Below are 15,910 nucleotides of genomic sequence, written 5' to 3' on the forward strand. Positions count from 1 at the left end.
TGTGTAGAGAGAAATTTATAGCACTAAATGCCCACAAGAGAAAGCAGGAAAGATCTAAAACTGACACCCTAACAACACAATTAAAAGAACTGGAGAAGCAAGAGCAAACACATTCAAAAGCCAGCAGAAAGCAAGAAATAACTAAGATCAGAGCAGAACTGAAGGAGATAAGAGACACAAAAAACCCTCCAAAAAAATCAATGAATCCAGGAGCTGGTTTTTTGAAAAGATCAACAAAATTGATAGACCGCTAGTAAGACTAATAAAGAAGAAAAGAGAGAAGAATCAAATAGACGCAATAAAAAATGATAAAGGGAATATCACCACCAACCCCACAGAAATACAAACTACCATCAGAGAATACTATAAACACCTCCACGCAAATAAACTAGAAAATCTAGAAGAAATGGATAATTTCCTGGACACTTACACTCTCCCAGACTAAACCAGGAAGAAGTTGAATCCCTGAATAGACCCATAGCAGGCTCTGAAATTGAGGCAATAATAAATAGCCTACCAACCAAAAAAAGTCCAGGACCAGATGGATTCACAGCCAAATTCTACCAGAGGTACAGGGAGGAGCTGGTACCATTCCTTCTGAAACTATTCCAATCAATAGAAAAAGCGGGAATCCTCCCTAACTCATTTTATGAGGCCAACATCATCCTGATACCAAAGTCTGGCAGAGACACAACGGAAAAAGAGAATTTTAGACCAATATCCCTGATGAACATCGATGCAAAAATCCTCAATGAAATACTGGCAAACCGAATCCAGCAACACATCAAAAAGCTTATCCACCATGGTCAAGTTGGCTTCATCCCTGGGATGCAAGGCTGGTTCAACATACGCAAATCAATAAACGTAATCCAGCATATAAACAGAACCAAAGACAAAAACCACATGATTATCTCAATAGATGCAGAAAAGGCCTTTGACAAAATTCAACAGTCTTTCATGGTAAAAACTCTCAATAAATCCAGTATTGATGGAACGTATCTCCAAATACATTAAGAGCTATTTACGACTAACCCACTTCTCAAAAAAGAACAGACACTTCTCAAAAGAAGATATTTATGCAGCCAACAGACACATGAAAAAATGCTCATCATCACTGGCCATCAGAGAAATGCCAATCAAAACCACAATGAGATACCACCTCACACCAGTTAGAATGGCGATCATTAAAAAGTCAGGAAACAACAGGTGCTGGAGAGGATGCAGAGAAACAGGAACACTTTGTTGGTGGGACTTTAAAGTAGTTCTACCATTGTGGAAGACATTGTGGCGATTCCTCAAGGATCTAGAACTAGAAATACCATTTGACCCAGCCATTCCATTAATGGGTATATACCTAAAGGATTATAAATCATGCTGCTATAAAGACATATGCACATATACGTTTATTGCGGCACTCTTCACGATAGCAAAGACTTGGAACCAACCCAAATGTCCATCAGTGACAGAATGGATTAAGAAAATGTGGCACATATACACCCTGGAATACTGTGCAGCCATAAAAAAGGATGAGTTCATACCCTTTGTAGGGACATAGATGAAGCTGGAAACCATCATTCTTAGCAAACTATCGCAGGAACAGAAAACCAAACACCGCATGTTCTCACTCATGGGTGGGAACTGAACAATGAGAACACTTGGACACCAGAAGGGGAACATCACGCACCAGGGCCTGTTGTGGGGTAGGGGGAGAGGGGAAGGATAGCATTAGGAGATATACCTAATGTAAATGACGAGTTAATGGGTGCAGCACACCAACATGGCACATGTATACATATGTAACAAACCTGCACGTTGTGCACATGTACCCTAGAACTTAAAGTATAATACAAAATAAATAAATAAATAATTTTAAAAAATGTTAAAGCAATAAGCCCAATGCCAGGTTGAGAACTAAACAGTACATTTATGGGACTTAAGAATATAATTTACAGATATTCAGATAAAACTGCAACCTGGGCATATATAACATCTGCCCCTATCTCCATCTACCCTTTATTCCCACCCTTATCCCATATATTGAAATAATCAATAGACTACATACCATAGGAAAAATCGCCTTGAAAGAAGAGATTAGAGCAGTGTGACATCGAACACTGCCTGTGATTGAGCTCATGCGTATTCGCAGCACCACACCCTGTCAACTACAATTACTGGAGCTTTGGTCTAGCAGAGTAATACAAAGAAAATTCAGATTTGCCTTTGCAATTGCTTGGGCCTAAGAGATCTGAACAGAATCTCCCTCTATCCTCAACTAAAAAATAAAGAAAAGCAAAATGTGAAATATCCTATCTCAACTCCCAAAGGTACACAGATAAATGCCTCCCCATAAAAGGATGAGGAAACAAATATAAAAGCAGAGAACAATTCCAGAACTCAGAGCAAATGCTTTGCTTTAACACAAAGTTACTGCCAGGACAGGAGAAATCTTTTCTAAAATTTGTAACCAGTGTTTTCACTGATGTTCAAAGGAACACTGCTCAATGGAACCACTGAAAAGTACAGTGAATATTGTAAAATAGTAACTCTTCATCAAGGATACATTTAGAGGGAGAAGTTTGAAACCAATGGTGGATATAGAATAATGGAAAATAATGTTGGAAAAGTAGATCAGTGTTTTAACCAATGACAAATTTATGGTGTTTTTCAGAGTTGCACAAAACTGCGTTTTAGCTGTATACCAGAAAGATATTTGTTGCCTATACTGTTTCTCCTAACAGTAAATCTTATAGTTATATAATTCTCACTTGTAAAAGGAAATTTTACATTCAAACCTCAATAAAATCATAACTGCTGCTATACCTGAAGGTCCCAAGTGAACCACAAAATACATCACATCTCATAGTATACTTAATTTATACAAGATTCTTAACAAGCTAGGTAGTTGGACTTAATTCAATAAGCAATAAAGAACCAATGAAAGTTTATGAGCAAGAGAGTAATATGATCAGAATGGCACGGGAGAAAATTTGCAAATGAGATTAATTTGCCTTACTATATTTAAAAAAAGATTAATAATATCGAGAATGTTAGAAAAAAACACAATGCAAATTTAAGATTATATTTAATTTAATCAATGCTGATTGTTGGGAAACTTATTTATCAAAAATAGATAACATGAATAATTAAGAAGCTATTAAAAAATTTCAAAATGAAAGTGAGGAAAGCAAGAAATTCAAACTCCACAAAAAAAGTTGAATATATATGTATTCCCACATTCTTTACATTATTCTCTGGTTTGCTTTATCTATAGCCTCATCTCAAAGGCAGCAACAGCAGTTTTTAATCTGCAAGAATCTGTGAAAAGGGTAGAAGGACAGAGTAAAAAGATTAGAAAGTATATAGTTTCAATTCTACAAAAATTAGCAACTCCAGAATTACAGCAAGCACAAAAAGTTCAATTAATAAACTATTTTTGAGGCCAAGCACCTAGTCCCTGCCTTTACACAGTCAAAAATTACTGACGAAAGATACAGAGTCTAGCAAAGTGCAAAAATAGGCAAATGGGTAAGAAATACATGTTCATAAACCTTTTAAGAATATAAAATTCTGTAGATCAGTCAGGGTGGTGGGAAAAATCAATAGAGAAAGACGGAAACCTTCTTGGAAGGCTGAGAGGTTTTGCAAAGCTTCGGGAGAAAATAAAAGCTGAAGGTGGCTAATTCTCTTACACTGAAGCAGAGGGCAAAGGGTAGATAACAAGGGAATGTAAGGGAACTCATCTCGATAAACTGGCTTACTTATGTCTCCGGAAACCAATCTTTGATCATTTGCACACAGGACCACTATCTACTTGGGGGATTGACAATGTTAATTACCCACAAATTGTGTTTGCTCCAAGTCTTTGTCATTAAATCTGTACTACATAAATGCAAACGTCCCTGGCTTATCGGGGCTGCACTCTCATTGGCAGAGCTGCACTCTCATCAGTGATGCTAAGCCATGCAGTCCCCTAGCCGCGGTCTCAGGCAAAATACCTGTGTCTGTGTACTTCTTACATCTGTCGCTCAGCCAGAGTCTGCGGGACAGACTACGCATAAATCTAAGTAGATTTTTTTGGTTTTACTTTCTGCTCCTGTAAAATGGAGATATTACCCAATAGAGTTCTTATGAAGACTCACAGAAGTTGCACATATGCATTTAGCATAGTAACTGACTCATAAATTGAATTCAAATGTTACCTCCCTTGTCTTTCCATAAACATCCTTGCATTAGCATCAGGAACATACTTGGATACAGGACAAGAGCAATCAAAATTTTACCTGAGAGTGATCCAGATTTTTAAAACTACATCAGGTCCAAAAGCATAGATTTTGTACACTAGGTATTATTTTATGAATATAAATGAATGGTGCTACAGGATTCAGGGAAGAAGTAAATACAAGGTTTGAACTGGGTTTTAAAGACTGGGCAAGATTTGAACAAATGTCAATAGATAAAGGAAGATACTAAGAAAAAGGAGAAAACACATGAGGAAACTTACTAAAAAGCAACGTTCATTTAAGAAAATGTTATTTGAGCAAGGCTATTTTAGAAAAAGCAAAAATGGCCTGACATAGTTTATATTGAGAAGCATCTGGGAGATAAGGTTGAAAACCAGGCTGGATGTAGACAATAAAAATAATCCGATGTCATATATAAGGCACTTTGATGTATCATGGTAGTTTTCAAATTGTTTTGGCTTTGGGACTCCTTTGTAATCTTTAAAATTATTCAGGTCACAAAGAACTTTGTCTTTTCGAATATTTCTTTATTGAGATGGAGTCTCACTCTGTCACCCAGTCCTTTATTATTATTTATTGAGATGGAGTCTCACTCTGTCACCCAGTCCTCCCCACTTCATGACCTAAACGAAGTCCAATTATCTCCAAGCCCTCACCTCCAAATACCATTACTTGTGGACTAGGGCTTCGACATATAAATGATGTTTGGGGGTCAGGGAGATGGTATGTAGACATTCAGCCCATATGCGTGACCTTATTTGGAAAAAGGGTCTTTGCAGATGTAATTAAGGAAAGGTTGTTAAGATGAGATCATCCTGACTATGGTGGGCCCCAAATCCAATGACTAGTGTCCTTAAAAATGGGGAGTACGGGAAAAGACAAGCAGGGGAAAAGGTCACAAAGATGGAAGCAGAGCTTGGAGTGATGTATCTACAAACCAAAGAATGCCAAAAATTCCCAGCAGCCACCAGAAACCAGGAGGCATAGACCAGATACTGTCTCAAAGCCTCCAGAAGGAACCGACTCTGCTGACACCTTGATTTCAGACTTCTAAACTCCAGTACTGTGACAGAATTGACTGTTGTTTTAAGCCACTGTAAACCAAAGATAAAATTCTAAGCCCCCCAACCATCTGAATGGACCCCTCCTCTTAGCAAAGGCATTCCGAAGTTAACCTGAAAAACTAGTTCAGGGCATAATGGGAAGTGAGAGCAGGACATGCCTCATTATACTCTCCCTCCTTTTGGAATTACTGATAGAATAGACTTTTTTAAGTCTGATAAGAAACATTTACAAATTATTCTCACTGAATAGATAGGCCTCCTTTCTTTAGATAATAACTCTTTCAACCAATTGCCAATCAGAAAATCTTTACATTTACCTATGACCTGGAAGCCTCCACTTCAAATTGTCCTGCCTTTCCAGACCAAACCCATGTACATCTTACATGCTGATAGATGTCTCATGTTTCCCTAAAATGTATAAAACCAAGCTGTACCCCAATCACATTGAGCACATGTCATCAGGACCTCCTGAGGTTGTCACTGGTGCATCCTTAACCTTGGCAAAATAAACTTTGAAAATCAATTGAGACTTGTCTCAGATACTTTTGGTCTATACCACTGAGCTTATGGTATTTTGCTATGGGGGCCCTAGGAAATTAATTCACACTCTAATCACATTTTAAATCAATATCCACCCACTGTTTTAAAAGTTCTATTATCTATTTTCCATATTTTCCATCAAACTATGAATTTTTCCATTAATATCTGGTCATCCACTATTTTACTTTTTACATTTCTTTTTTTTTTTTTTTTGAGATGGAGTCTCACTCTGTTGCCCAGGCTGGAGTGCAGTGGCGCGATCTCTGCTCACTGCAAGCTCTGCCTCCTGGGTTCACGCCATTCTCCTGCTTCAGGCTCCTCAGTAGCTGGGACTACAGGTGCCCACCACCATGCCCGGCTAATTTTTTGTATTTTTAGTAGAGATGGGGTTTCACCTTGTTAGCCAGGATGGTCTTGATCTCCTGACCTTGTGATCTGCCTCCTCAGCCTCCTAAAGTGCTGGGATTACAGGCATGAGCCACCATGCCTAGCCTATTTTATTTTTTAAAAACACAATGAACTTCACCTAACTTACATATTGCTTTCAATAATAATCATCTAGCTGAAATGTAAATATTTTTTCTTACTTAGTCATAAGATTCTTGAAGACAGAAACTGTATCTTAGGTGTCTTTATTGTCATGCATTCATTCATTTCTTCTAATATGGTGCTATATACAGTGCATGATTTAATAATAATAACTTTGCATTTGATGAAATAATGAATGACCAAAAAGTTTTATTGTATGTTAAATCATTCTTACGGAATAGTTTGGAATACTAGTGCAATCATTTTAAGATCTATATATGTCCCTCCTCTTAAAATTAAACTCTGGTCTTATTTATATCCTCATCCCCTACTGTTTTAAAAGAATAGCCTTACTGCCAATAGACTTGGAACCTAACAATATTCAAGATGCAGTAAGAATTACAGGAGTTAGAAGGGACACCAGAAAACAAAGTACCAGCAAAAACTCTTTGTAGTACAGAGATAAGATGTGGTTATAAATAAAAGTTCATTATATTATGTTTGTATCACCTATTCTAGTTACTTAAGATATAGTCATTTAAAAATTTTGCAATTACCTAAAAAAAGAATGGTATTAAACAAAAAATCTAGGTAAACAACATACCTGAGTTCGTAAAATTTCACTTTTTGACAACTGCATGTCACCAGTCAATTCTTTCACAACGATGCCTAGTGGCTCTAGACGTCTGCTGAAGTAATTTGTCATTTCAGCTGCCAAGGCTTTCATTGGAGCAACATATACAATCTATACCAAAGGAACACTAGCTTGATTAATGAGCAAAAACCACCATGTCATTCGTCTTACAGTAGCCAATACAAGTCACAATTTATTGTGAAATATGATTGTAACTACTTCCAGTGAAAAATCTTAATAGTGATATATGAAAAGTCTTATTTTTGTGAGATACGTGTGTAGCTGTTTAAAGAATAGAATTTGTTTACACAGCTGCATCACTTTGAAAATTGGTTTGCTTTCAAAGCTAAATGTATTTTCATAGCTTCTTACATGGTAATAGAATTTTCATAACACAAATAAGAACTGCCTTAATAGTAATGAAGTAAGTCAAGCAGTATTACTTATCTGACTTCAAGTACAATATCTTTAAGAACTTTCAAATTTCACGTTATATATAACCGCAAATTTATTTTATTCCTTACAATTTAAAAAGCTGTTGTCTGGTTTATTTACTTACCTTAAATTCATTCTTTTTGATAACACCTTGTTGAAAATGTTGGCGAATTTCATGCAAGACCGTAAGCATTGCAATGTTGGTTTTTCCAGCTCCTGTGGGGGCACAAATGAGCATGTTCTCATTGGTGTTGTAGGCAGTCTCAAACACTATTGACTGGATTCTATTGAGTCTCTTCATTCCTTTAAAAGCCAGCTGTCCAATCTAAAATAAAAAGGCATCATCCATTATAAATAGTAACAATGTGAACGACCCATACAAATCATTATGTGCAAACATTTATTTCCTTTGTTTCTTAAAAAAAGACTAACTTGTAGTTTCACAATGTGTCTTTTATTTAAATGGAGGTGTATGCAGTTGAGAATAACTGAAAAATATTGTACAATTCGAATGTACTTGAAATGGTAACTCGATAAATTTGAAAAATATGACTCTATACCTAAATTTTAGAACACAATTCTTAAGTAAAAAAGATGATAAATTAGTAATGTGAGAAAACAAAATTAAAGACAGGTATTTTTTGAGTTCATGTTCATTTACAAATTTCATCATGATGTTCTAATTTATCTAGTCTAGATTAAAGATGACTAATGAAACAGCAAACAAGATACTTCTTGAAGATATAAATCAATAGCAAATTATATTTCATGTGTTTTTAAAAAAAACTTAAAAAAAATGCAGCTGTAATAGTAGGAACAAAAGCCATAGACTACACTTACACAGAGTTTGCACTGCAACATGTGCAGGTGTAGAATCTTTGATATTATTTTGTTTAGTCCTCAAAACAATTATTTGGTGTAGGTACTCTTATTACGTCCCTTTAATCAAAAAGAAACTAAGACCCAGAGCAGTTAAATAATTTTTTCCTAAAATTTTCCTATATAAAAGTCTTATATGAAAACTAAAGGTCTAAGAGTAAACAAAACACTGGTTGAGATTATTTGCAGAAACTTGGAATGGCTATATTAATATCAAAAACAATAATTTTTGAAGCCAAGAATATTACCAGCAAAAGAGAGTCATTTCGTAATGACAGAGGTAAATTAATCAATATGATATAACAGTCCTAAACATTTGTATAACTAATAACGGATCTTCAAAATACATGAAGTAAAAACTGAAGACATGCAAAGGGAAATAGGCAAATCCACCATTATAGTCAAAGATTTCAATACCACTCTTCAAAATCTGTAGAACAAGGAGGCATGAAAATCAGCAAGGCTACCATAGACTTGAATGGCACTATAAACCAACTTGACCTGATTGACACTTATTCATCTAACAATAGTAGAACACATGTTCTCTTCCACTGCTCTTGGAACATTTAAGTTATACTATATTCTTGGTCAAAAAACAAGTCTTAATAAATTGAAAAGGAAGACAGTCATGCAAAGCATATTCTCTGACTGCAATGGAATTAAATCAGGTACGCTTATTAGAAAGATACTTGGAAAATATCTAAGTATTTGAAACGAAATAGCACACCTCCTTAAAGAGCACACTTCCTACCACTGATGAAAGAAGAAATCAAAATAATTTGTAAGTATTCTTAACTGAAGGGAAATAAAAATTTATTATGTCAAAATTTGTAGAGACTGCTAAAATAATACTTAGGGGAAATTTTGTAGCACTAACCACTATATTAAAAAAGAAGATACCACATGATCTCACTCACATGTGGAGTCTGAAAACGTTCATATCATCGAAGTAGAGAGTATAATAGTGGTTACCAGAAGCTACAGAGGACGGGGGGAAGAAAAGCATGGAAAAACGTTGGTCAATGAGTTCAAAGTTATAGTTAGATAGGAAGATTAAGTTCTGGTGTCTTATTACACAGAAACTATAGCAAATAATAATGTATATTTCAAGATAGCTAGAAGAAAGGACTTTGAATGTTATAATCACAAAGAAATAATAAACATTTAAAGTGACAGATATGCTAATTACCCTGATTTGATCATTATGCACTATACACATGCATTAACATATCACATGGTACCTTTATTTATTATTTGTCAATTACAAATAAAACTTTTCAAAATAATCCATTAAAAAAGAAAAAAGAAGGTTTCAAAAGAATAACTTTATTTTCCAAAATAAAAAATTAGAAAAAGAAAAACAAAACCAAAGCAGAATAAAGGAAATAATTATAAAGATCAACGAAACAAAAAACAGAAAAGGATGATTCTTTGAAATTAATAAAATTGATTAACCTCTGGGCAGACTGATTAGGAAAAATAAGGGAAGATACTAATTATCAATACCAAGAATGAGAAAAGTGGCATCACTAGAGATAATATAGGTATTAAAAGAATAGTAAGAAAATATAATGAACAACTACATGCCAGTAAATTTGACAACTCAGATGAAATGGGCAACTTTCTTAAACAACATAAATTGCCAACGCTCACTCAAACACAAATATACAACTTAACCCCATATCTATTAAAGAAATTAAGAATGAGGTTAAAATTATTTACACACAAAAAAACCAAAAAAACCTTGAGGGCCAGAGAGATTCTCAAATGAATTCCACCTAAAATATAAGATGGAAATAATATCAATTCTACATGGAGTTTTAAACTATTTCAAAAAAAAAAAGTAAAAAAAGGAATACTCCCCAAATCATTCTATGAAGCTATCACTGCCCCAATATAAAAGCCAGATGAAATAAAATCACAGACTAATACCCCTCAAAGCATAAATATAAAAATTATAAACAACATAATACATCACAGAAAAACTTCATGATCATCTTAATAAACGCACAAAAAGCTTTTTACAAAATCGAACATTCATTTACTATTATTTTTTGTCTTAATTTTAGCAAACCAGAAGTAGAGGAGAATCCCTCAACCCAACAGAAGGTATCTACAAAAATGTTACAGCCGTTCCCATCATATTAACAGGGTAAGACTGAATGCTTTCCTCTAAAACCAGGAATAAGAAGGCTGTTACATTCACTCACCAATTAACACTGTATTGGAGGTTCTATCCACTTAACATTGTACTGGAGTGCAATCAGAAAAGGGGGGGGGGGAAGAAATAAAGTCATTAATATAAAAAAGGAAGAAAAAAATACCTGTATTTAGAGATGACCTGATTGTCTATGTAAAAAATCAGATGGAATTTACAAAAGAGCTCCTAAAGCTAATGTGTGGATTCAGGAAGGCTGGAGAATGCAAGACTAACAACTAAAAAATTACATTTCTATATACCAGAAATGAAATACCTGAAAGCAATTTTTTTAATCAATAAAAATAGCACTCTGTTATGAATTTCTTAAGGATAAATATGAAAAGAGATGGGAAAGACCTGTATACTGAAAACTACACTATTTTGCTAAATGAAAGATACAATTCTTAAGACGTCTTTTTTTTTTTTTTCCCCCACCAAACTCATCTACAGATTCAATGCAATTTCAATCAAAATCCCACCAGGCTTTCCTATGGAAACTGACAAACTGACTTTAAAATTCATATGGAAACACACATGACCTAGAAGGAACAAAACAAATTTGAAAAACAATAACAATGTTAGGGAGCTAAAACTACCTGATGTCAAAAATTATTAAAACACTAGAGAAATCAAAACAGCATGGTATTTACATAAATATAAACAAATAAATCAAGGAACTGAATAGAAAATCCAGAAATAAATCCACACATATTTGGACAACTGATTTTTGACAAGAGCTGAAAGGCAATGTAGATGACAAAGGTCAGCATTTTCAATAAATGATGCTAGAACAAATGGGTATACACATGTTTAAAAAATGACTTGAATCCATACCTTGTGTCACATATAAAAATTAACTCAAAATGAATCACTGACTAAAAGTAAAGCCTGAGAGTATAAAACATGTAGAAGAAAAGATCAAAGAAATTCTTTGTGGATGTGAGTTATGCCAAGATTTCTTAAATAAAATAAAAATCTATAAACAAATCAGTAAATTTGACTTAAGCAAAATGGAAAACCTATTATCTTTAAGATACTGTTAAGAAAATAAAAAGAGAAGCCATAGAATGGGAGAAAAATCTTTGCAATACACATATCAGATAAAGTACTTATATGCAGAATATATTAAAAACTCAACACAACAATAAAGAAAATAAGCAATTTAATTTTAAGAGTAGGTAACGATGTGAAGAATCATTTCACCAAAGAAAATATATAGATGTCAAATAAGCACACATAAAAATGCTCAACATCATTAGTCATTAGGAAAATAAAAATTAAAATCACAATTATGCACCTATTAAAATGGCTAACATTTAAAAAACTGGCAAAATGTTTAATAATTTAAATATTTTAAATTGCAAGTATTGTTGAGGATGTAGAGAAAAAAGAATTCACACATACTGATAGTAGATAAACTAAATGTACAATCACTTTAATAAAACAATCTAGCAAGTTTTTTTTGTTTTGTTTTGCTTTTGTTTTTTTTTTGTTTTTTTTTTTTTTGAGACTGAGTCTCGCTCTGTTGCCCAGGCTGAGTTGCAGAGGCACGATCTCGGCTCACTGCAAGCTCTGCCTCCTGGGTTCACGCCATTCTCCTGCCTCAGCCTCCTGAGTAGCTGGGACTTGTAGTCCTGTGGTGCCAGCCACCATGCATGGCTAATTTTTTTTTTTTTGTATTTTTAGTAGAGATGGGGTTTCACCAGGCTAGCCAGGATGGTCTAGATCTCAAAGTGCTGGGATTATAGGCATTAGCCACCGCATCCAGCCCAATCTAGCAAGTTTTTAAAAGTTAAACAAACATACAACTAAACTAAATGTACAATCACTTTAATAAAACAATCTAGCAAGTTTTTAAAAGTTAAACCTATACCTAACATACCCTTTTGAGGTTCTACCCAAGAGAAAAGGAAGTGTATGTACATACAAAAAGATGTATATGAATGTTCATAGCAGTTTTACCTGTAATAGCCTAAAACCATTCAAATGTCCATCAATAGATAAATGGATAAACAAAATGTTATATATTCATACAATGGAATACTACACAGCATTGGCCAGGTGTAGTGGCTCACGCCTGTAATCCCAGCACTTTGGGAGGCCGAGGCGGGCGAATCACAAGGTCAGGAGATCGAGACCATCCTGGCTAACACAGTGAAACCCCATCTCTACTAAAAAAAGTACAAAAAATTAGCTGGGCGTGGTGGCAGGTGCCTGTAGTCCCAGCTACTCAGGAGGCTGAGGCAGGAGAATGGCGTGAACCCGGGAGAAGGAGCTTGCAGCGAGCCGGGATCGTGCCACTGCACTCCAGCCTGGGTGACAGAGCGAGACAGCGAGACTCCGTCTCAAAATAAAACAAAACAAAACAAAACAAAAAGAGATCATAGTAGTATCTCTTAGGCCTAGGCAGGCCAATTAAACATCTGAGAGTACCACTGATACTTTCATCATCAATTTCTCCTGATCACTTAGCCTCGGAAGGACAGTACAGCACATTTTTCAGGATACTGGGCTTACAGTCAGAGACCCAAGTTAAAATACTCGCTTTGCCACTATTTGCAATATAACTTTTAAGAAACTTAAGATATCTAAATTATATTTTCTCATCTGCAAGGTAATATTGCAAGTACGACCTGCAGGTAACTTAAGATCTCTAAATTCAATTTCCTCATCTGCAAGGTAATATTGCAAGGTAAAGGTGTTATCTTTATAACACAAGGAAGTTACAAAAATTAATTTAAAAACAGCTAACAATTATGGAGGGCTCCTATGGGCTAAGCACAGGAGTCCTTGACATAAAATATCCTAATTATTTCTATAGCCATACCAGAATATTTTATAGATGAGGAAACTGAAACTTGAAAAAGCTTGTTTCAGTTCACACAGGTATAAATGGTAAAGCTAGTATTTGAGGTCATATAGTATAACTTCAAAACCAGTCTTTAATTAGATAATATATAAAAATCATATACTATAAACCATACACAGAGATAGTACTTGTTAAATACGTTGAAATAAATTAATGGTAGCTATTATCATTACTGTCATACGTCATTTCATTTTTATATAAGATTTACTAAAATAGTGCTGTGAATGAATGCAGCAATTTCCAGTTTTTATAGACTTATGACAAGAAACAGAGTATACTATTCATAAACTACAAATCTGATCATGTCACATTCCAGCTTACAAAATGTTCCAAGACTTCTCATTGACTCTTCATTACCATTCAAGTTTAAGTTCAAAAGCAATCTCTCGTTCTCTCCAATTCCCTAAACAATTGTTATCTTTATTTCTTTACGCTTCACCATATTTTAGAAGATTTAAGGAACTACCATAGCTTCTCTCGACAACTAGACACTCAGACAATCCTCTTAATATATTATTATTATGACCCATAACCACAAATATTGAAATGAGTCCTTTATATGTATTTCTGACCCATTGGATTGAAACTAAGGGTTCTGTTTTTTATTACTCTTTGTATTACCCCAGTACCTAATCAATTGCCAGGAACATAATAGGCTGCTAAATAAATTTTTATTGAATGATTTTATGCTGGCTACTAGCAAAAAGAACTATAATTAAATGAGGGGAAAAGTTTAAAGATATACACTGCATACATAATATCCTCCAAAGAAATACTAAATTGAATCTAACCAAAATATGTAGCAGTTTAGCAAAAGCCCTATAATCAACTTTCAGTAAAAAACTTATTTCTTTGTTTTTGAAGGTTATAGTTCAAGAAATAAATAAAATATCAGAAGAATATACTAACAAACAAAACCTATTACATATATAGAGGTTTATAACATTCTAATCAATTCAACAATCATTTACTGATTGTTATTATACTAAGGAGTTCTGTCAATACAAATATTTGTTTTCATAACAAAAGTTAGACGACGTTTAAAATGATCCTTAAAATTGACTAATTTCTGGGTTTTGTTGATGATTTTTGAGACAGCATCTTGCTCTGTTGCCCAGGCTGAAGCACAGTGGAGCAATCACAGCTCACCGCAACCTCAAACTTCTGTAGACAAGTGATCCTCGTGCCTCAACCTTCTGAGTACCTGGGACTACAAGTGCATGTTACCACACTCAAGTAACTTCTTTTTTTTTTTTTTTTTTGCAGCTGGAGTGCAATGGCGCTATCTCAGCTTACTGCAACCTCCGCCTCCTGGGTTCAAGCAATTCTCCTGCCTCAGCTTCCTCAGTAGCTGGGACTACAGGCGCCTAACACCACGCCTGGCTACTTCTTTGTATTTTTAGTAGAGACAGGGTTTCACCATGTTAGCCAGGATGGTCTCTATCTCCTGACCTCGTGATCTGCCCAGCACAGCCTCCCAAAGTGCTGGGATTACAGGCATAAGCCACTGTGCCCGGCCCTAACTTCTTTATTTTTAGTAGAGACAAGGTCTTGCTGGTCTTGCTCAGACTGGTCTTTGAACTCCTGGGCTCAAGTCATCCTCCTACCTCAGCCTCCCAAAGCATTGGGATTACAGTTGTGAGCTACCACACCTGGCCCTAGCTTGTCGTTTAAAGGAAGAAAAAGGCATATTTAAAATTAGATTAAATCACTAAGGTTTCTATAATAAAGATATGAACTATATGCTGAGGTATGTGAGGGAGAGGCAGTCACTAAGCTTGCCGTATCAGGTACAAGAAACAGGATATTAGAAAAACACTTAGGGCTAGTGAAAAGCAGTATCAAAGATGATGAAGATGGAAAAGTAGGCCAAGAGCAGACTACAAAAAGCCACATATGCCACACTGAAGGAGCTGACCTTTTCTTCACTCATTTACCAAGTTACTAAATGAGCACCAAATTATTGAATGAAATAGCCGGGGACTTTTTCAGCCACTAGGGATGTAACTGTGAACAAAAGTGACACATTTACTATTTAAGGTCTCTTTTAAGCAAGGAAGTAGCATATTATATTTCCTATTTGGAATACAATAAAAAAAATTTAAAACCATAGAAATAATAAATTTCTCTTCTGAGATCAAGAAGGCTTATATTTAGATTATGAAAGAAAAATTCAATATGAAGAAAAGACATTATAAAGACTCCTCTGGAAACATCTCTAAAAGGTTATTTTAGAGACTACGTGAAGAAATTATCAGAGGGAACTGAGACCTAGAGAGGTCAAATAACACGCAAGTCCACAGAACTTAACTCACCTGGCCGAGAGAGGACCTAAACTAAGTTTGTCCTAGCTCAAATACAAATTATCACCCAATTTACTGTTTAAAATAATATGATGATTTATCTTGCTGGTTAAGTATTCTCTACATTTATTTCAAAATAAACATTTCAAAAAAGTCCTTATAATATTCTTGCATATACATACATCACTCTCTCTCTATATATATATATGCATATATA

At 34.8% G+C, this 15,910-nt stretch overlaps 1 protein-coding gene across 2 annotated transcripts in view; it reads right to left on the reverse strand.

Moving 5' to 3' along the window:
* ASCC3 (activating signal cointegrator 1 complex subunit 3) overlaps positions 1-15,910 on the reverse strand; it is a 367,582-nt gene that overhangs the window by 244,365 nt on the left and 107,307 nt on the right. For both annotated transcript variants that reach the window (XM_008007491.3, XM_008007490.3), the window contains exons 9-10: positions 7,567-7,767; positions 6,978-7,118 (exon numbers count right to left, since the gene is read on the reverse strand). In XM_008007491.3, the coding sequence (XP_008005682.3) occupies positions 6,978-7,118; positions 7,567-7,767 (342 nt within the window). The remainder of the gene's footprint in view (positions 1-6,977; positions 7,119-7,566; positions 7,768-15,910) is intronic.

Source organism: Chlorocebus sabaeus, chromosome 13 (genome assembly GCF_047675955.1).
Source record: "Chlorocebus sabaeus isolate Y175 chromosome 13, mChlSab1.0.hap1, whole genome shotgun sequence".
NCBI classification, from domain to species: Eukaryota; Metazoa; Chordata; class Mammalia; order Primates; family Cercopithecidae; genus Chlorocebus; species Chlorocebus sabaeus.